At 38.9% G+C, this 23,544-nt stretch overlaps 1 protein-coding gene across 1 annotated transcript; it reads right to left on the bottom strand.

The window, feature by feature from the left end:
- Positions 1–519: 519 nt before the first annotated feature.
- Positions 520–19,568, bottom strand: cdh15 (cadherin 15, type 1, M-cadherin (myotubule)). Its single transcript, XM_079666287.1, has 14 exons — positions 19,325–19,568; positions 12,375–12,530; positions 11,128–11,283; positions 10,135–10,279; positions 9,854–10,035; positions 9,642–9,770; positions 9,343–9,525; positions 7,936–8,180; positions 7,689–7,825; positions 6,439–6,672; positions 5,597–5,836; positions 4,841–4,989; positions 2,054–2,245; positions 520–1,365 (listed from the first exon to the last, which is right to left on the bottom strand). The coding sequence occupies exons 1-14, from the start codon at positions 19,373–19,375 to the stop codon at positions 1,165–1,167; spliced, it is 2,400 nt and encodes a 799-aa protein (XP_079522413.1). The 5' UTR covers positions 19,376–19,568; the 3' UTR covers positions 520–1,164.
- Between the last annotated feature and the right edge of the window lie 3,976 nt (positions 19,569–23,544).

Genomic DNA, 23,544 nt, shown 5'->3' on the forward strand with positions numbered 1-23,544 from the left:
CTTACACATGGCCTTCTCCCCCAGTTGCTGAGTTTAGCTGGGTGGCCAGCTGTAGCAGCAGTGTTTAAAACTTTTTACATTTAAGAATTATGGAAGGTCTTCAATGCAACAGAAACAAGTTCCTCAATAAAATGCTGTCTGAGCTCAACAAGCACATCCTTCAACCTCTTGTATTGGGTTTTGCACCGATTTGCATTGTTAGCTGTGAGACTTTTTAGGTGTCAGGTGTGCCTTTTAAAATGATCTCAAATCAACTAAACTTAACACAGGCGGACTCGAGTCAGGTGTGGACACGCCTCTAAAAATATCAAGATAAATTACAGGCACCTGAGCTAAATGTCAAGTGGAATAGCAAACAGTCTCAATAAGGTCAATATGATATTTTAGATTTTCTTTTTAATACATTTGCTAAAACTTTAAAAGCCAGTTTTTTCTTTTCCATTAAGGGATATTGAGTAGATGGTGAGTGTATACAGTTGTATGTAAAGGGGATCTTATTTCATGATGAGCAAAGAGAAACAATACACACACTTAATAAAAGACTTACATTTATTCTGGAAACTAAATTCAATGAACATATACAGTAAAAAAAAAAAAACATTCAAAATCTTCACCTCCGAACTATTTGATACTATATAATATATTGTGGTACAGTTTGTTTGGTTGAGTAAATGGTTTTTTCCAAAAAGGTTAATAGCTGGAATGGAGGATTTGTGATAAAAAAAATGAAAATAAAATGATCACTTATATATAAAAAAAATACATAAAAGGTTTGTTTTCTCAGGCTTGTTGCATCAATACCGAGAAATCCAAGTCTGAGGATGGGCAAACCAGACATGGACAACCATGTATTACAGCACAGCTCCTTTCCTCTCGGCTGATCGTATCAGCTCTTGAGTTCTCTGTCTCATTAACTTCTCCCAAGCTAAGTACAACATTTTTCCACAAGGCATTTTGTCAGTAGTGTCCAAATGAACCTCTTTAAACTAGGGCACTTAGAGATTAAAGTCCCACGCCTTTACATAGCACTTATCTTTCTTTGGCACACTTCAAATCTTGTCCTTGACTAAAATATTGCCAAATGGGTCAGATAAAAAAAACCCTGAGCCCTGATCCCTAACTGGTGGTGAAGCACACATGTCTTTCTTTGAGGGGCTGTCCCTGTTAACGTGGGTCATACATGTTGGCCAGTTTCTTAAAGCGTGGTCCCCAGTCGTTGAGGTAGTCGTAGTCCTGGTCTCCGTCAGAGCTGCCTGAAGCGATGGAGCTGAGGCTGCCTGCCAGGGAGCCCTCTCCCTCGTAGTCATAGATCAGGGCCGTGTCGTAGGGAGGCACGTTCGGATCGTTGTCGGCAGCCTCCAGGCCCTGAGGGAGGAAAACATGTCAAATGGTTAGAAAAAAACAAAAACTAAATGAGTACAAATATAAATAATTCTTAGTAAACAAACTCTCCTTCATAACATAAATAAATATCACGTGTCCGAGAATAAGTTATTAGAAGTATATACTGTATCTGCCCTCCTTCTCCATAACTCCATCATATACACAACCCACAGACAACTAGCTGTACAACCCAAATATCCACACAGTGTAAATGAGAGTAACATTCAAACAATTGCCCTGGTGTTCATCCCTTCACCTGTTTGGTACTTCTTCTTGAATTGATATTATGTTATATGATTTATGATATATTTGAGCCTCTACATCTAAACATTCCACACATTCACCTCACTAATTGAAAAACACATGCTCTTCAGAGGTACTTCTTAAATAATAACCCCTCTCTATGACCAAGAAAATGTATTGTACTGTATGTTATAAAAAAGTGACCTTTTTCTTGCTTTATAGGTTATTTGTTCAGAAACATTGGCAGAAGGTCTGTCAATAGTTAATACCTGTTTTGTATTTTTGAATTTGAGTTACTACAAAGGCTTTGCCCTTTTAATAATGATCCTAATTTGGGAAATCTAACTTCTAATTGTGGTCTGGGTCTTCATAATTCCTTGTTTATATGGCGTTTAGGTAAAACAGGGTCCTGGTAGAAGCCTCTCACATCATTGATGTAGTCCTCGATGTCAGTGGGGTCTGCTGGCGGCCTCCGTGGGTAGATAGGTGAGGGCAGGTTATGTGGAGCGTCCTTCCTGAGGGGCTGCTTTCCTCGAGGAACAGCGGACCCTGGGTAGTAGGACCCCGGGGTCGAAGGGGCCTCAAGTGGATTCCACAGCATGTCGATGCTAAAGGCATTCTGCAAAGGTAAAAAATAAGCTTGACTGTGTGTACTTTGTGAATACAGTGATAACATGCATACACAACACACTCTCACTCCATAAACGTCCAGGATCGACGCTTGGTCAGGGTCCCGAGGCGTGCAGTTGGGACGCTCCTAGGCTCCTTCAGCTTCATAAAGGGACGCAAATAGCTTTTAACTGATTGCAATGTATTCCCATCTGCGGCGGGATTTGACGCTCATGGAAGCACGGCATTCATTTGTGTCGGCTGCTCTTAAAAGGCAATGTGAGCGTCCATTCCCATTGGATAACAGAGAATTGTACACCAGGAAGTAAGTATTCTCCTTACTGTCAATTGATTTGACAGTGATATCTCCACTACTCATCAACTCAAAAACACCAGATTATCCTTGTTGATTAAACGACATTGATAGGTTTTGTGAACATTTTCTTGTTGCCCCAGCTGGTCGACACCTCTTTTATCAGAAACAAAGGCTACATTAATGTATTAAATCAATGTTAATCCAGGTGGATGTGGAATTAACGGACGTGACGTTGTGTGATTGCGTTGCCAGGCAACAGCTTCGGTTCATGTTAATTTACAAACCCTTCAACTACAACCGTAGTTATATTTAAAAACATGTTAGAAGGCCTCACGAAATACTTTAATGTAAATTAAAATTGAAATGTGAAGGAATGTGTGTACAACAAAATACATCCTTACGAAATACGAAACCGGAAACAGTTGGTGTTTATAAAATGTGAAATCCGAAAACATATTTTAAAAATAAAATAATACATTATTCCGAGTGTGCTTGCTTTTCTCTTTGAAAGTCATCACATAACGGCATTGTAATACACGGTTCGGCTGCATTAAATAGGAAATATCTGCCGTGGTTGTATATTTATAGAGCCCTGATGAGAAACATGAGGGCTTTGTAGAGACAAACAGGAGGAAATGCCGCCAAACTGAAAACGTGACGTGGATCCTAAATATATCAGCAGTTAAACAACATCTTACATTTCTTTTCACACAATACGCCTCCTTGCAGTATCAACAATAATTCGGCTGACTTTTATATTTGATCCAATTGGTAGATTGACTGTATTTACAGCATAACGGTGCACAGCTGATAGAAACGGGCACCTAGTGGTTAAAGCGCGTTATCGCATTTGTATTATTTGTATTATTTTTATTATTAGATAGTAATAGAATCCCTATAAAGTATATGCATTACTCGTTATTCTCTACTAATAGTTAATTCAATACTGTATATAGTGACTATTTTGCACATCCCTTTCAAGATTTCAAGATTTTCTAAGGTTTATTGACATATCATAGTATACACAAACGGTGTATTTGTATTTGTATTTATTTATAGAAGGACCATGCATACAAAAACATTAATCTCAGCAAAGAGAAGAGATGCAATATGCCAGATTATAGCTAATAGCTCATTTCCATCTGTGGTCCTCGGGCAGGTTCATAACATTCAATAAACAAATAATGACATTGCATGATCTCTATCAGTCAAACAATTTAAAAACCTGATTTAAGTACAGCTCAATAAATTAATATATAGTACACTTGAAATACACTTACATGATCTGCTTATACAAGTGCTTAAACATAGCAATGTCAACTATGTTTAAGCACTTATTTTAACTGATATTATACATGTATTATACTCTTATAAGATGTATGTAGATAGTATAAGAAATGTGCACAATATGACAGTTTCATGGTGGAGGTATAACACATATTGATACAGTAAACGTCTTGTAATGCACTGTTGAGGAACCTGCGACCCAAGTTTTTCATTCATTGCATAACTACACCGTAGTTGTATATATGTGTATGTGTATATGTCAATAAACCTTAGAACATCTTGAAATCTTGAAAGGGATGTGCAAAATAGTCATTATATACAGTCTTTAATGAACTATTAGCAGAGAATAACGAGTAATGAATATACTTTATAGGGATTCTATTAATATCTAATAATGAAAATAATAAAAATGCAAGAGTTTGTAAATTAACATGAACCGAAGCTGTTGCTTGGCAACGCAATCACACAACGTCACGTCCGTTAATTCCACATCCACCTGGATTAACATCGATTTAATACATTAATTTAGCCTTTTTTTCTGCTAAAAGAGGTGTCGACCAACTGGGGCAACAAGAAATTGTTCACAAAACCTATCAATGTCGTTTAATCAACAAGGATAATCTGGTGTTTTTGAGTTGATGAGTAGTGCAGATTTCACTTTCAAATCAATTGACCGTAAGGAGAATACTTACTTCCTGGTGTACAATTCTCTGTTATCCAATGGGAATGGACGCTCACATTGCCTTTAAGGGCAGCCGACACAAATGAATGCCGTGCTTCCATGAGCGTCAAATCCCGCTGCAGATGGGAATACATTGCAATCAGTTGAAAGCTATTTGCGTCCCTTTATGAAGCTGAAGGAGCCTAGGAGCGTCCCAACTGCACGCCTCGGGACCCTGACCAAGCGTAGCTCCTGGACGTTTATGGAGTGAGAGTGTGTTGGCATACAGTATACCACAAGATCGTTGAGATTCTCTTGACTTGTGAGTTGTGCAGTCTTACCTCGTCTTCCTCCCCACCTCCTTGCTCATCATAGATGAAGACATTGTCACGGATGTCATCTTCTGATTCCCCGACAAGCAGACCTGTCCCTTTCTTGATATGGTGACATCTCCCACAGGAAGTCACCGCCACAGTCAGCAGCAGCAGCACTACGAGCAGACACAAGCACACAATGAAGGGTGAATAACGGTTTATCAAGACTACATCCATTTTATTTTTTGGTCAAAAAAATAAGAGAACATTCTGAAAACTGTCCATCCCACTCTCTAAAAGTCCAAAGTCACATCTATAAGTGTCCGACAAATAATATCAATAAAAACCCAAAAATATTTACTTTAAACTGAAAAGCTAAATATAAAGTATCCAAAATGTCCACATTAGGCCGGTTTGAGAACATTAAATCTATGTCATTCATTTTTTATAAATGACTTAAACAAACTTTTGATTGTTAAATAAAATAGTATCAGATTATTTTTCTGTCATTTAGTGATTTGATTTGCCTTAACTAGGGACTCGAATTGACTTGAAATAGCCTGTGACTAAATCCCTTCTGACTTGGTTTGGACTTTTACTAAATTACTTGAGTCAATGTCTGGTCTATCAAACTGGAGATGGCGGTAGATGTTTGTGATCATTTGTATTTTAAACTACAAAAAAAGCACATCTTCTGTGTAATTTAAACAAAAATTAACTTTAGGATCATGTTTGATTTGTTGCAAAAATGTTTTCTACAGGATGACTCATGATGAGACTTACACAGGAGGAGTGCAATACTGGCCATGATGATGATCAGAGCGATGAAGTTTATTCCCACACTGGATCCAACGAAAGCCCCTGCCTCCGATTTACAATCTCCAAAGGAGTCACAGCGACATACGGTCACATTGACCTGAGAATACGCGCTCAGCACTGGGCTGCCAGAGTCCGACACAAACACTGTGACCACGTACTCTCCTGCCTCCAGGTCCACGAGGGGCTGAAGCACCGCATGGGTATCTGCAGAGGAGAGGAGGAACATGTGAGGTTAGAAGATTCATGAGCAGAGATGGCAAAAGTACACACATCCTTTACTCAAGTAGAAGTACTGACTAAACTTCTTTACTGAAATAAAAGTAAAGAAGTATGGGTTTCTAAATGTACTTAAGTAAAAAGTACCAATAACTACCAACTGTTTTGACCTCACTTTATATTAATAGAACAATAATGTCATTGTTAGCTAAGGAATGTTTCGATGCTGAACAACGGCAAAATTACAACGTTTTCATTGGGCCCTCTTCTTTAGAGTAGACTAAGAAATGATGGATACACGGGTCGTGTTAAAATCAATAGGCACGCAATGACTCTAAATAATAATGATCAAGTCACCAAACACAGATTAAAACTTAAGTAACAAACCTGTTTTGAAAATGTAAGAAGTAGAAAGTACAGGTATTTGAGTCAAAAAAGTAAAAGGTTGTCAGAAAAATAAGTAATGGAGTAAAGTACTGATACCAGAACAATTTACTTAAGTACAGTAAACAAAGTATTTGTACTCCACTACTTCCCACCTCTGTTCATGGGTACACCTGTCTTCCCCACCTCTAAAGCTCTCTCCTTACCGTTGACTTGAACAACAGTCCAGTTGATTGACAGATCATCGTCGGGCATCTCAAAGCTGAAGGGTGCAGCGTGTGGAGGAAAGTCTTCATCCACAGCCGTCACAACCAGACCAGAACTGCCGCGGCCCGTGTCCCTGCACACAGAGCCGCTCAGGGGGAAGAGCTGGGGGGGGAAGTCGTTGGTCTCCTTCAGTGTGATGGCCACGGTGGCAGTGGTTGACACACCACCAGCATCTACACAGGAGAGCAGAAACACACAGCCATGTCACATAAAGTTACAACAGTTTATATAACAATTATTCTCATAAAACCTGTCTATGAACTTGTATTTATTTTATTAAGAAGATTAAAGCATGTTGTTTTCCATGCATTGGTCATTGTTGAGAGATTATGTTTACTGCTATACAGAGGTGGGAGTAGTACTCAGATTTTGAACTTGAGTAAAAGTAGTTCAGAATATTATTTATTATATGTTTTGATTATAATTATTGATGCATTAAAGTGTTATCAAAGGTGCAGCTAGTTTGAATGACTTTGTTTACTGCAGGGTAGATTGTGAATTTACTCCAGGTGTAACTAAAGTCAGATTTATTTATATTTCACATCATTAATCCAAATCTGTAAAGTAATTGAAGGTATTAAATAAATAAGTAGTGGAGTAGAAGTGCAAATTAGCATAACTTGGAAATACTGAAGTAAAAATATAAGTACAATTGGACCTAAGTAAAGTACTTCAGTAAATGTACTTAGTTACTTCCCACCTCTGCTGCTATAACATGCATTCTTTCAGACACGTGGAAAGAAAATATCTGTTAACATCTTAAGAAATATCTCTTTCAAATTCCCCTTTCAATATCCCTTAATGCATTATTTGCATATTTGAACACAAACATTTCAAAAAACAGTTTTACAATAAAATGTTGGCTTAATGCTAGTAATTAACTTGAAAAGTTTTATGATCCCATCTGCAGTGCCAACACCAAATATAATGTTTAAAGGCCATTTTCTCAAATGTTTTATTTTTTCTCTAAGCATTAAATGTCTTCAGTAGCACTTACATACACAATACTTTCCAATTTATTTCCATCTAAATTAAAAAGGTTTGTACAGATGGCCTTGTTCACACATCCTCATTTGCATAAACATACAATTTCAGCTAAATGGTAATATGTGTAAACAATATTCCTAATACAAGTTTGTGGGTGATATCTATTAGCCAACATTTGTATCTGTTGTGTTGATGCACTGACCTGTAACTTTGACAATAACATTGTAGATATTGTTTTTAACATTTGGAGATCGCATGTTGAACGTTCTCTTGGCATAGATTTCGCCTGTATCTCTGTCGATGTCCAGCCACTTCTCAGGATCTCGACTAATCTCATACCTGAAACAGAGAGCAGAGCAAAAGTTACAGAAAAAACAAACTGTCCAATTAATTAACTCACATTCTTAAAAACAAACAAATGCTCCTCTTGCTCTGTGGCTGCATCGTACCTCAGGTCAGAATTATCAGGGTCCGAGGCGATGTGGCTGGTCAGTAAAGTCCCAGGGACCACAGACTCAGGGACAACCAGCTGTATGGGGTCCTCCCTGAAACGTGGAGCTTCATTCTCGTTCACCACTGTTACAAACACTGAAGCGCCGCTCACTGGGACGCTGGGAGCCTTGATGCTCAGAGGATTGACATTTTCCACCTTCAGCAATAAGACGTGCTCATGTTGTGCTTCATAATCCAGAGGCTGCAGGATAAAAAAAAACAACGCAGAGAGGCTGTTACAGGGAGGAACACTTGCACTGCCTGGTGGTTGCATAATAACAAATGCATGACAAATCTATATGGATAACAAAGGCTCACATTTTATTCATTAACATTCATACAGATAAGAAAAGTTAAGTACTTGTGATCTAAACTTCAGCCACTAGAGAGTGGTGTTGAGTTGTGTCTGAGGGCCTTAATGCACGTTTGACTTTAAAGGGCAAAGCTACTCAACTATTCCTGTACCGAAGAGAAAAAGGTTTTTGTTGATAGAATATAGAAAAATGTATGGGTAAAAGTTACTGGGATGTAAAGGCATGTCTGATGTTGTGTGAATGGTGTTCTTTTAAATCAGTAACTTAAAACTCATGGAGCACAGAAATAACTTGTTGTTGTCACCTAAAGATCTTGTTACACTTAGCAATGTTTATATTTTTGTCAAAAGGTTCACATGCTCTCCTTTGTGGTTTGAATACAATTTGACATTTACTGCCATGTGTTGGTTATGGGTCTCTCTATTTCTAATGATTTCCGAATCAATTCATAGTAATGTTTTAGAATCAGAATACCTTTCATCCCAATTACATGTTTACAGCAAAAGTGAAGATAGAGACAAAAAAATAAATGAAACAGGGCATGCACATAATATGTAAGTTATTTCAATGTACAAGTAATATTCATATTACATTTCCAATATACATATTGCACACAGCAAGACCCATCCTTTGACAGTAACTGTAGGTAAATTATAGGTTTACTTACAAACCCATGAAAGCATGAATCTAACCTGATTGGTGTCACAATCATGCATGGTTATTTACTGAGCCCTTTAAAACAGCTTCTATTGTGTATGGTCTTTTAAAACAAATGTATTTAATGAGTCCTGTGATGATATTTTAAAGTAAACATTTTTTCCACTTTTCCTTCATTGATGTTGTTTTTACGATAGCCTTGAAACTATTTGTAAGAATTAATTTACTGCAGGGTAAAACCTGGAATTGTATGGGTTAGGAACAAACCCGGTAGAAATAATTTGTTCATCCACATACATTCGTCAATTGGACTTTTCTTGCTTGAAAAATGTGGCCGAAGCCCCCCCCCAACCCTCACACTCTTTCAGTCAACAGCAGATCAGCACATTGTACCTTCACCACGGTCAGAACTCCTTCGTTGGTTGCAGGATCCGTAGTGATGGCAAAGTTGCCTTCAGGGTCGTTGGAAATAAAGTACTTGGCCTCCCAGTTTGCTGTTCCACGATCATCTCTGTCTGTCACGTTCACCCGGCCGATCTCATTGTCCTTCCTGTTCTCCACTGATATCATGCTGTACTACATGGACCACACACAAAGCACAGACCAAAAGATTCAATATCTAACAATTTGACAGAAGTTTTTTCTAAATAACGATTGAAAATATCCCTTATATAAAGTTGAATGAGACTCACAGTCGCAGGGCTGAACTGTGGGGCGTGGTTGTTTATATCAGTGACATGTATGATCGCCACACTTTCACTCGCTAATCCCATGCCTCCCATATCAGCAACCTGCAGTTTCAACCTGAAACTTTTTACCACCTAGAACAGGATACGACACATTAGTCAAATCAACTATACTAAATTGATCTGAAAAAACATGTGCATATTGATTTTCATTTTACCTCCAGGTCCAGGCCTACGTCTCTTGTGTAAATGGCTCCTGTCTCATTGTTGATACCAAACATTGTCTTGTCTAAAGCGTTGGCAGGAAAGCTCTCCTGGCCAATGATAGAGTAGCTCAGGTAAGCGTTTTCTGTCATAGGGTCATCTTTATCAGTGGCGGTCACTGACATCACCAAGGTGCCTGTCAGAAATAATCAATAGCATCAGTTGGTATGAATTATGTATTTTTGTATATATTTTTAACAGTATGTGATACCCAGTATGTAATACATGGACGTACCTGGGACGGAGAATTCAGGGACAGTGCCGCTGAATTCTTTCTGTGTGAAAACGGGTCTGTTGTCGTTCTGATCCAGCACCACGATCTCTATGGTGGACGGATTCTCTAGTCTCTCTCCACTGGGAGACAGTGCAAAGGCTTTCAGCTGCACAGACACACAAATACAACATACACATGTTAGAGTTCATAAACAAATATTTAGTTGTTATCATTATTATTATTATTATTATCTTTTTTGTTTTCTTTCCCTCCTCTTTGATGTTTCTCATTGTAATGAGGCCACACCTCAGGCCATTATGATTATAATTTATAATTCTTAATAATTTTCTCTCTGTGCTTTTATTTAAGGAATTGGTATGTAAGCTGATATATAGATATAGATATCTTGCTACATGATTAAGGTGAGATTAGTCGCCCATGGAGAGATCTATGCGGGTGTATGTTGTATGTTGATTGTGTATGTATATATGGGATATACATATTTTATACATATTTTTATACAGAATGTGGGAAACAATATTTCGATCTCTCTGTATGTTATGTCTGTATGTTTACAAAAATGACAATAAAAAGAGTATTAAAAAAAAGAAAAATCTTTGGTTGATTGTTTTTTTTACTATTCAAAACCAGAAAAAAATCAAACACTTATGGTGACAGAGGGTATTTTTTGCATGGCATATGATGGAAATAGCAGAAAAAAATGTGCAGGATGTTTGGTTCAGCATCAGAGGTTACATCACAGTCATCTGGTCTCAAACACTCTGAAGTCTCTCCCAAGATGCCCATAAAGGCCCTTGGAAACTGACCTCTGGCTGTTTATACTAGAGTCTGAGACATATGCTTTAAGACAAAAACATGGACCTAACATCAGAAACATATTGCCAGAGGTCTTGTTTTAGGCACTGTGGATTGTGTTAAGTACTTATTTCTGATAGTGCTTGGAAACACATTTCTGTGCTATTTAAAATGTTCCAGCAATAAATGCTCTCTCACCGTGAAGCTGTTGTAAGTCTCTCGGTCCAGCGGCCGCTTGCTCCTGATGACTCCTGTTATATCATCAATTTCAAACAGATTTTTGGGCTCCTGGTCCACCCCCGCTCCCTCTAGCTTGTAAATCACCTCCCCTGTAAAGATTTTGTCCGATTTGATCTAAACAGAGAGAGGAGATGAAGTTGGTGATCATCACAACCTCACAGGAAAGGGGGGGGGGGAGAACCATAAGTCGTAACACCAGATGTGAGCATGTTGATGAATAGTGACCTTGAGACAGCAGGAAATGCTTTTATGAACTAATAACAGCAAGGAGTCTATGCTTTATGCATTTTGTTTTGCTTTTTCTTATGTCCGTACATATGTTCCATGCTGCATTTTCATCACCACATAGAGGCTCTACATTCATCCTTGTACAGTAGGATTTATACACCTTCTGGTCCTCTGTGACAGCCTAAAACAACATTTACATTTCACATCTTTTAGACACTTGGTCTGTGCTGAGTGGGATCATCTGTGATGAAGAATTACAATCCACAGTGTGTGACAGAACAGTGCTGTGTTTAAATGCATTCAGTAGTATTGCTCTACAGTATATACAGACTAAGATACACAGACAGCCATCAGCTCATCAAAGCATATTCATGGAGGAAACACAAATTAGCTTAGATGCCTGAAATAAGATATGTGAGTAAGGTAACACAGGTATTAAAGTTTTGTTATATATATGATATATGCTTTAAAAGCACAAGTGTTGTTCATTGTGATTTTCTGAACAATTTCATTTTCTACAGTGATCCATAATCCCACCAAAAAGATTTATTGGCTTTTTGTTGAGGGAACAATGACAATGCTAACTTCAGGAAAGCAATACCTACAGCACTCTACTGACCATTAGCTAAACCCCTTCCCACAAAGCAATTTTACATTAAAGCTTAGCAACTGTAAAGATGCATGGCAGATAAGCCGATGTTATGGGATGTAGTGAAAGGGAGAAATAATTAAATAAGAGTAGTGTAAGGACTTAATAACACGGGGTGTTCATCTGCTTTAGTGTAAGCTGCTAACTCTCTCAGCCCCTTCAAACAGCAATGTTTGAATGCAGCAAGCTAATCATGCTACATATGAGCATCTGATTATGTTTTTTGGACTTACTTAGGATTTGTGAACGTGTGTTAAATATATGTTTTAACAGAATTGAAACAGCAGTTATACAGTAATATTCTGGTGTGAAAAACTATGATTTGTACCTGGACGAGGTCTTCAGGAACCTGCTTGCTATTCTCCAGCACTCTGATTGGAGGGATGATCCAGTCCCTCTTCACCCTGAACATGCCTGTGCCTTTATTTCTCCATGGGTAAAGGGTCTCTTGCTCTTTGTGATGAGCCTCTGCAGAGCTCCACACCTGAAGGAAGCAAGAACAGCATGAAAGTCACAAAATAAATTCACATTCAGACATGGATATAAATGTATGTCAGCAAGTCAGATTACAATGAAGTATATTTTTTGATTCCAGTAATTCTTCTTGGCGGAAGACGAATTATGTCATGTTAGATATGTGCAGCTGTTTTAAACCATGTACAGAGTATCGCTCTGTGCTATAACATTCCCAATGGTCTGATGGAATGGCTGTCTGTAATGTGGAGTCCATGGGATTGTTCGGGGCGAAAGGGCCCCAGTTTCAGGTTTCACTCACTCATACACGTCTTTCTCAGCTTCCTTTGATCTGTGTACAAATTCATCTCAGGATAAGGAAACACAAACACTCATGTTCATTTCACGAGCCCTCATTCACCACATTCACACACAGTCACACAGCTCACAAGGGACAAAAACACACACACACACACACACACACACACACACACACACACACACACACACACACACACACACACACACACACACACACACACACACACACACACACACACACACACACACACACACACACACACACACACACACACACACACACACACACACACACACACACAACAGCTGTCGACTATGGATTTAGATCCTGTGCTTTCCCACCCACACTCACAAATTCCCCCTCATGCTCGGCTCTGCACCTGACTGGGAGTTTGGGGTCACCTTACGGATCTGCTCCGCTGTAGGAATTCCACAGACACACTCAGACACACGCTTTCCCAACACACACATAGGCTGATATACATGTGTGTGCGTCAACAAAACACCCACCCACGCATAAGCATATACATTTCCGTAAGTTGCTTCCTTCTTTTCTCTGGGAATTCACCGGATTCTGCATTATTTCCCACATGTTTTACAGCTCAAAGTCAGGATCTGTATAATCAGTAATAAATGTGGATGTAATAACTTGACAGAGAGCTTTGTCTGAAGTATTTCATTTTGAATAATCCTTTCTTCCAAAATAATATCCTGCATTATATTTGTTACTGGAAATGTGTATTTCCACTTGTATATTTTCCACATGTATATATCATTTTTAATTTTTTATTGTTTTACTTTTTAAAGTTGTAATTTATCTATTTTATTTCTATTTCTGAAATATTTTGGACTGTTTATTTCTTGTGTCTTAATTTCTCTTATGTACATTGCCTTGTGTTTTTTAAGCATGCAACACAAACATTTCCCAAATTCGGATCAATAAAGTACATATCTATCCATTTATCTATGTATCTATCTATCTATCTATCTATCTATCTATCTATCTATCTATCTATCTATCTATCTATCTATCTATCTATCTAACTTTATTACTACCTGAATTAACGGTTATAAGTAGATTTTCAAGTGATCCATGAATACACAAGGCAGATTTCTGGATAGTGGATAAATATTAGAATATTTTATGAATGGCCTGGCCCTTCCTTGTCTCCGGGGCGGGGGATCTGATACACTGATCCGTTGGCATGCTGCTGGACAGTGCAGGGAGGAATGGCAGCCATGGCTGGCATCTGTCGGCCAAGTCAGAGGGCAGGCTAATCTTAGCTTCTTCTATATCCCCGACCCTACCTATTTAGCTTTTTGGAGCCATCGTCATCTACACCCTCACAGAGATGTTTACACTCACATTCCTGCAGTGCATCCCCACAAATTCATCCTTATAGCTATCTACTTCCAAACTTGAGACTTCTGTATATGAGCTCTCAAACCTCCACTGGCATTGCACATGTTCTGCGATGTCACTTAACCTCAACATCAATAACAGCTGCATCACAGTTGGTTTTTCTAAATGTATCCTTTCAGTGGACACTTTAGTATGAACAAATGTTTCTAACTATTAAAATGCAGGCAAGTGTGAACTTCTTTACAAGTCTTCTAAGTTTACAATTGGTATATTTAGGATGATAACTGATTTACTTAAGTATACATGAATTTGGCAAAATTAGGTTAAAATAGTTCAGAATGTACTGCTGTGTACTCAACAAGAGCCCACAGTCATCCTCTTTTAGGCATTACTTACTTCTCCAACATCTTATGTCCATTTTTTAGCATGCTTAGAGTATCGAATTAGCACTCAACATGCATCACAGCTAAGGATCATAGGAATAGAAAAAGTTTTCATAACCCAAAGAATTTGACAATCAATAAATGTTTGACCTTACGATAGCACTCAAGGTGAAGGGATCAGGGAACATGAATGTGTGTACCAAATGTATTGATAATCCTTCCAATACTTAGTCGGGAAATTTGACTCAACTACATAAAGTGTAGTGTACTAGAGAAAGGCGCTGCTACATGTTTCTAAGTTTAATGGACTACATTTCTTAACAGCATTTTTTTTTTGATAGTCAGAAATTCTAGAAGAAACAAACTCTTCGTATTTTGCACACTTCCTTATTACACACGTACATTTCTAGCTCTGTCCCTCTGTGTTGTGGATAGTGGCTCCACTAAGTATCTGCCACAGTTTGGATGTTTTTACCAGACCAAGATGCGGTTACACTAAAGTGTCAAATTACCAATTAGGCCAATGAGTGCCTTTCCTGACTCTGCTGAGCAATGACACTACAAACAGATGAACTGTTTCAGAGGCTTTTACCAGAAACTTTTACAGCCTGGCCTTTCACCTTAGGCCCTCACAGAAGTAAGAACAGCTTGTTTGAGGATGCTATGCTCTCACAGAAGAACCATAAAGCACTTTGGTACGTTTGTGGGGCTCGAGAAAGTTCAAATCTACCTCTCTGATTTTGGAGAACAAAAGTGTATTTTCACGTTGTGACACTAGCTATAGGTAAAGATGAACCGTAAATGATGATACAGAAAATACATTACCTACATAATAGTAAAGAACATACAGCAATAGCCTCTCTTATAAGAAGATATGAAAAGATAAGATGATAGGAATCGTAACATTTCAAAGTATTGTCATTTCAGGGGTCACATACTCAGATAGTGTTAGAATATTGTAAACATATACTTTATAATTCACCATGTGTTGAAAACTGTACAATTACTTTCCAAGTTTTGCCCCTGCTGCAAATGCATTGCTATTTGGACACGCATTCGTGAGCCATTACAGTTTCCTTCCTGGCATGCCTTCAAACCACCAAAGCTTTAGTGCATTTTGGCACGGACATTGCACATGCCTGTCACATGATGCAAACCATAAACATTGATTGATATTTTGTTTCTGGTATATGTTCAGTCAATGTATGTGTGAGGGTTGTTGCGATATACCGGTATTTTTTGGGATAATTGTGATATGTAATTAATTACATATTGACATGTTAATAAAATACATATGATAGTATTGTGTAAATATTCAAGAGCCTTTTTAATCTTGCTTTTATCAAGTGATGATTACAAACACTCCACCTCCTGACACTCATTTTGAGTTAATTTATTTGCAACAAAGAGACAAAATTAACAAAGTTTAAGACACATTTAACTGAACAGCAATACATTTTTTTATTATAATTTATAGAAATAATTAAAAAGATTTGTTAATGTACACTATTTTTGGTACAATACCGTGTAGTGAAAATGTATTTTCATCACACCCCTAAATATAGGATGTTTAAATAACCCTACATGCGGAGAAATGTAGTCGTGAAAAATAACACCAGTTTTTCAAGCTTGCATTGGTATTTTCAGTAAGCGATATATTTTACAAAAATGCAATCTCCCATTTTGTTACATTTGAGCAAGCCACATACAGAACGAGTCCACTGTAACTGTTTGTAGAGCAGTAGGAAGCTTTATTTATCCCTGTGCTACATTTCTGTTGTCCTGAGTGTGAGGTATGTGTGAGTTGGCAGGCATTTGAATAACTCGAGAGCGGTTGTCCAGCCGAGCAGCAATGCCTGCAGCATGCCTCTCAGTCCCTTCGGCCACAGGGTGAGAGGTCGCACAGGTGTCCCTCTGGTCACTTCTGTTACTGGTCACTCATCCAGGCAGTCTCCCCAGCACTGGTCCCGCACCCTGACTAAGTCATGACTGCCTGGCATAGGCATGGACACCCTATTTATGGTGCCACTACAAGTGTTAGTCCCCTTTGGAGCAGATGCCAGAGTTTAAGGAATGCTGAGGAAGGTTAAAACATTGAATTGATACTAAAAGTATAGGACTCAATAAACATGCCGTAACTGAAAAAAATAGTAACAGGAGAGAATCAATTTCTGTATTGAATAGAACATGGGAATCCTCTTGATTTACTACCAGATTACAATCAGATTGACGAGGGAAGCCAATGCTGCTATTTACTTGGCTATTTATTGGAGTAAAGCTGCCAACATTGTGAATGGTTTAGATGGTTAGATAATTTAATCTTGATAAATAAATAAATTGAAGGACCATGTTTATACTGCCCTTTTAAACAACTAATGGGTTAATTTACTAATTAATCTGGGAGAGAAAATGGTACAAGCAACAATCACAAACGTAACATAGCTGCCAGCTTATTCTGGTACATGACCTCTAAAAAACACAACTGTCACCAGTTGGCCTTCCATCTCTTAGTCCGTCAAAACATTATGAGGGAAAAAAAGTCTCCACTGTTCAGACAACCAGTTTTAACAATCTGGAAGTTGTCTCTGACGCCTTTGACCCCCCTGAAACCCTAGTCAGTGTCAAACAGCCTGCAGGTATCCACACCCAGCAGGTTCTGTGATTCAGACTCTCAATCCTCTGACTGATTGTTTCCGATGAGTGAAACCTCAGCGCCAGCTGGACGCTGCAACAGACCCTTGATTTGTACCCGATTTCATGGTTCAGAAACGGCCCACTCCTCATTCCGCAAGGGGATTGCAGAGCGGGACAAATGGCATCACGTACGCATCTGGGAACAGCTGTGGCTGCTGCTCACTCCTCAACACAACCGACACCAGCAGGCCCTGCCAGTTCAAAACACCAGCTCACTGGTAATTAAAAGAGAGCAACTGAAAGATATCAGGTTACACTGATCAAAGCCGAATGGAAGTGACAGCTGTTGAATTTATCTAAAAATCTAATGTTCAACTTATGAAGCATGTTCCCAATGTTGTTTGTGTATTTGTCCAAAATGGCCACCTGCAACTACCAAAGCAATAAAACTGTATGATTCTGTCTAAAGGAAACTATTAATGATGAAAGTAATACGAACAACGATTTTAGCCACTTCATTCTTGTAGGGTGGTTTATGAGAAGATTCTTAGTAGAGGCTTCCCTGCGATTTCAACAGCTCTGGTGGACTAAGTATGTTTAGTAATATTTTGTTAAAGCCATCACTGGAATGGTTTAGATGTTTTAGCTTGATTATGTTTCGGCAACAGCATTGGGCAACAGTTGTAGTCCATTAGCGCCGCTATTGCATGTGAAGGAGTTAGCTATAAACGTTTCAGAACCATCTTTAAAATCTGGATTATTTTAACAACGCAAATAATTTTTGTATTTTCATGTAAAAAAAAATGCAACACACTAAACAAACAGTATGAGCCACTTTGTTATTTGGTATCATGGTCTGGAAAAACCACTGGCAGTTGAAGGTGCAATTAAACCCCATATGTGCCTCACCACACAGAGCTTAAGCAGCTCTCCAATATCTGCATCTGAAGGACCCTGCACCCTAAAGGTCATGCTTCAGGGTTTACAGGTCTTTCATGTCAGTGAAGGGTTACCTATTTTTGTTTATATGAAAGCTCATAAATAAAACTAACACTAAAGTCCTGAGGATTTGACCAAAATATATGTTGTGTAATGTCATTGTGAGCTGAGGCCTCACTGCGACCACTGGCTTCCACACATGGTTTACCCCATGTTCCAAAGTAACAACAAATAGTTTCACAATCATTGGTAATGGAATATTTATAACAACCACAAAAGCAAATTCAGCACAAAGACTTTCAAACACAGAGAAACTGAAAATGTGCTGTAACTTCGGAAAGTGAGTGACAATCAATTTGTGAAAGACTTGTACTAATCAATCTAGTCTGCTGCATAGCTCCTGTAACACTCCCAATCAATTATAGAGCTAATATATATAGCAAGATTTTTCTCAAGAATCACTGAAGGCCATCTCACTCACCCTCCCAACATGGGTGCCATTACTTCTCCAAACAGAGAGAAAGACTGATGGCGCTTGGAAGTGCTGTTGGTAATATTTCAGTTTACATTGTCATCCATTTAGATCTCATAATGGCGTCTGCTGACAGGGGCTACTAATGATGCCCTGAGCCCTGTGTACACATCTGGAGTCTTGTCCTCCTCATAACACTTCATCATCCTCTTTCCAAGCAGGATGAAATGTTTAGATCAGCCCCACCCCCCTGATTGCAGACCCAGTTCAGTGGCTCTATTGATGAAAACCAGTTTATGTTTGGTTGGAGAGATCACTCAGGTGAAAACGTAAACTGTGTATTTTTAAGAGCAGGGCAGCTAAAGGTTATTCTCTCACCAATATAACACTCTGAGGGGCGGGAAGTCCTAAAAGTTGAGGTGGATCCATACAGCATGGAGATGAGAGTGGGGGGGGGGGGGGGGGGGGGGGGGGGTTTAATGCTCAAATAACAGGAGCACCTTTACAGCAGCGCATACGAACCAGGTTCAAACACTTGTTATTATTATGGCCATTTCTACAGCAAGATGCTCAATCGCTCATGCACCTGTTCTCCAAGTTATTTTACTAAAAGTTAAACAAAATCATCAGCTAAAGATGATATTATACACTCAACACAGAAAACAAACAACAACAAAGTGTCAATCAACATTTCTTTTAAAGTGTTGTCTTACCTGACAAAGCAGAGCACCCAGCACACACACCATCAACATCCGTCGCGCCATCCTCAGTACCTGCACTCAGAAACTCAGTGTGAAAAGACCCCTGATGAATGGAAGATCTGAGTGGCTCTACTGAGTTAAAAGGCCAATCTCTCCAACCCTGAAACCTTCCCCTCTCTTTCCTTCTCTCTAACCTCCTGCTCTTGCCGTCTCTCTGTCTGCCTCCCTCTTTCCTCTCCTAGCGTTCTCCCCTCACAGCTCCTCCCTGTCCATAGCTGGGGTATGTCTCACAGTCGTGGGGTAAGGGGTTAGAATTTCAGCAGCGGTCCTCCCATGTACCCCAGCACATGTGCTGTCACTCACAGCCCGATGAGAGAGAGCGAGAGACAGAGGGAGAGACGGAGGGAGATGAAGAGAGAAGCAGGGCAGCTGTTGTTGGTGTGGACAGAAACACTGTCTTCACCAGTTGAAGTAAACTTTAACACTTTTCAAATAATTATGTTTGACATAGGAGTGAAAAGAAAAAAAGAAAGAAAGCAAGACAATAAGTGATCATTAGCCCAAAACCCCAAAGATTTTCATTTTACAGTGATGACAAATACAATAAATCAGTAACAGAAACAAACAGAGCTGAAATGTTTGGAGAAAAAAAGTTCTTCATTATTAAACAATTAACCTATAAACTAAACAGTTGGCATATGTTTAGTTGGTCAATCAACTGATCACTCAATCACTCCAGTGGTCGTTGAAAATAGCTTTTTTGTTTTTTCAGATTTTGAAGGATCTCCATGACCCGATGCTAATAAGTGACATAACTACCTTTATTAATAAAATGGAAAAACAGCCAATAATGTAAATCCTAGCACAAAGCAGAGGTGGAACAAGTACTCAGATCAAGTACCAGAGCGTAGGAATACTTTGTATAAAAGTCCTGCACTCAAAATGTTACCCAAGTAAAAATACAAAAGTATTAGCATCAAAATATACTTAAAGTACTCATCTTGCAGATTGCTCCATTTCCGAATAATATTATATTATATGTTTTGATTATAAATATTGATGCATTAATGTGTTTCTCAAAGCTGGTAGAGGTGCAGCTAGATTGAATGACTTTGTATACTGCTGGGTAGCTTGTGAATTGACTCCAGGTGTAACTAAAGTCTGATTTAAGAGTTGATTATATTTCACATCATTAACCCAAATCTGCAAAGTAACTACAGTCGTTACATAAATGTAGCGGAGTAAAAGTACAATGTATATCTCTGAATTGTAGTGGGGTGGAATTACAAAGTAGCATAACATTTAAATACTCAAGTAAAGTACAAGTACCTCAAAATTGTACTTAAGTACTGTACTTGAGTAAATGTACTTAGTAAGTTCCCACCTCTGACCAAAAGTTTGTTTTTTAAAAATCCATGCTGCCACACAGAGTAAAATAGAAACAGAAAGATTTGTTCTACAGCACCAACAGACAGCTCAGCATACTCTTGTGTTTAAAGACGCAGGTAGTTTAGCACTTGTTTTCTTCTTAAATCCATCTTGTCCGCATCAACCTTCATGTCGTAAGACCACATGCGTAACCTTGCGGCCTTTGTTTTGCCCTCACACATTCACAACATTCAGGCAGAACTCTTTGATCTCCTGCTATTTTGATCACTATGATCAAAGCAGAAGATGAAGATGTATGGTACTCAATGGGTGATTGTCATGTCAGAGATTCTTAGTATTTAACAGAAACACTACCATGAGTAATGGAGTCTGTTAGGCTACCACCTCTGCTTCAGTGAGAGGAAGGTTGTTGTTCAGAAACAGAGTGAGAACCTGAGTTTACGTTGTAGGGTTTATGTTCTCATGGGAAACACAAGCAGCAGGAAATATGTGTTTAGCATTATGAGACCATTAGATCTCCTTAGCGCTACTTTCAGCAGCCCATCAGCAAGTCTGCTCAGAGGTCAAAGGTCAATACGGTTCTTTGGAAAGTAAACAACTTTGGACCACACTGGCTTACCGCAGAGACTCCACTCATGGGACAGCAGCTTTTCATGTTAAAACCACAAGTGAAGATATTATATTAGTTATCACAGTAGTAAACAAAGGATTCACTGCTGAAACTCTATGAGTTATGGATGTACAGTTACACAGGAGACAGATACTGTGGATACTGCAATCTCGAAACTTGCATGTTAGAAAGTAGAGCAGTGAAATAGTTGAGTGTGTTGGCAGGCAGAGTGTGCATGCTGTGTGGGTGTCGGCATGCTTCTATGTGTCTCTGTGTCCATAAGTGTATGTGTGTTTGAGAGAGCTGGTATAAAGGAGTGATTCTACAGCACCTGTCTCTGTCACTTTAAGGCAGAGGCAGTTGGCAGGAGGCGCCCCGATGTTTCTCTTCCTTCACCCCCGACACACACTCTTAACAACAGGCGCTCATACCAGAGCACATGCAGACATTTCATGCAGTGCTGGAAGGATTCAGCCTGCCCATTACAATGTGTATCTGCAACAGGGGTATGTGTGTGTTTCATAAATAAAACCAAGCCCAAAGGCCATGCTGAAGTTTAAAAGATGAATTACCACAAAAACATCTCGTCGGATTCAGAGAAAGAGCTCTGCTGCCCTCTGGTGGGATAAATAAAAATTCTCATTGACTCAGAAAGATCAGCTGTATGATATAACAAAGTGACAAGTAACATATTAAAATCACTTGACTTAATGTGCAAGTTAATTGTATAGGGATGAAGATGATGTGCAAAAGCAGTATTTGTGCGCACATTGTCAATCACTGAGGAATATCAGATCAAGACACAATATAAGATCCCTAGTTTCAAAGGCTTTGTGATGCAGGGTCTCACTGAGGTAATAATAACAAAGAAGACTTGTGGTGCTCTTGTAGCTGTTGTTAGGTTGCTATACAATATTCCTCTGAATACACAGGGAGCCCCACTGTTCAGGAAACAAGCAACCCAACCTGGGAGCTGTCTGGCACACCGGGGAGACAGTGACACTACTAATGAGGAATATTGGCGGGGGGCAAAGCAAACATGCGCTTAATTTTCACACCAGTGGCCCCATGACGGGTGAACCATCTGGAAATCTACTGTTTAAGATATGTATAGAAAATTAAATAGTTATAGCAATTCAATCATATATTGTACTGAATATTTGGGACTTACGTACAGCTAAAGATAAAAGGAGGAATACTAGGCATAAAGAGAGCCATGTAATATTGGAAACCTAGGCACAAGACCAAGCCTTGTCCGTGAGACTCCTGCTCTACCAGGGGAACAGTCAATTCCTGTGCCAACAAAGTGTTAAAGCCTCTGAAAAAGCAGCTAATTAGGCCAAAGCTCTAGCACATTTTAAAGTGCATTGCAAAGCACTAACACAATTCATGCATGTATAATAAACGTGAAACTGCCATCTTCAGTGTGAGTTAACGATCGGCTGCCAAAACATTTGCCAAAGTCGCAGTTTTTCAAAAAGTTGCACATTTGTGGGAAAACTACTCTTCTACAATGTGTATCATATACTGACTAACATCTATTTTCTTTCATCTCATTTTTTATCAAGTGAATGTTTACTATTCAGGTGGATGATTACAAACTAAACAAACAATGAATGAATTAAAACCGAAAACTGAAGTTGTTTATAATTATGTCAGCATAGGACAAGCAAAACGGAATGATACATTTGACACTTGATGTACTGTATCTTCTTTTTTCCAAGTTTTCCATTAGACTGTTGACCTCTATTTACCTTTGCTTTATAGGCCTATTTTGAGTTTGCAGTTTCTTCTACTTTTGGCTGCAAATGACTGAGAAAGTGACTGTGCACACCTGTAGGGGGCAGCTGTGATACCAGCTGAGCATTAAGCTGGAGAGGAGAGATAGGAAACTTGTAGGCTCAGGGCTCGTCTAATAAGACATCCGTCTAAAGAATATAACAAGTAATGACCCTGAGGACGAAAAACACCAGTCACTGACTCACAATGCAACTCTGAGACAGCGGCATAGTCAACTAATCAAAATATCGCAGGAACAAAAGCCTTGCAACATGCACCACTATGCACCTACATGGAACAATGATGATAATGATCTCTGCATCAGTTAGCTAAACAAAGGTTTTTTCCATAATGTCTCTAGAAATGTTTTTTTTTTGCATTCAGCTGTTTTACAAATCTGTTATTTCTTCAGGAAAACAACAGCAACACAGAAGCCTTGAAGAGCACAATGTAA

Source organism: Notothenia rossii (genome assembly GCF_949606895.1).
Source record: "Notothenia rossii genome assembly, chromosome: 2".
NCBI classification, from domain to species: domain Eukaryota; kingdom Metazoa; phylum Chordata; class Actinopteri; order Perciformes; family Nototheniidae; genus Notothenia; species Notothenia rossii.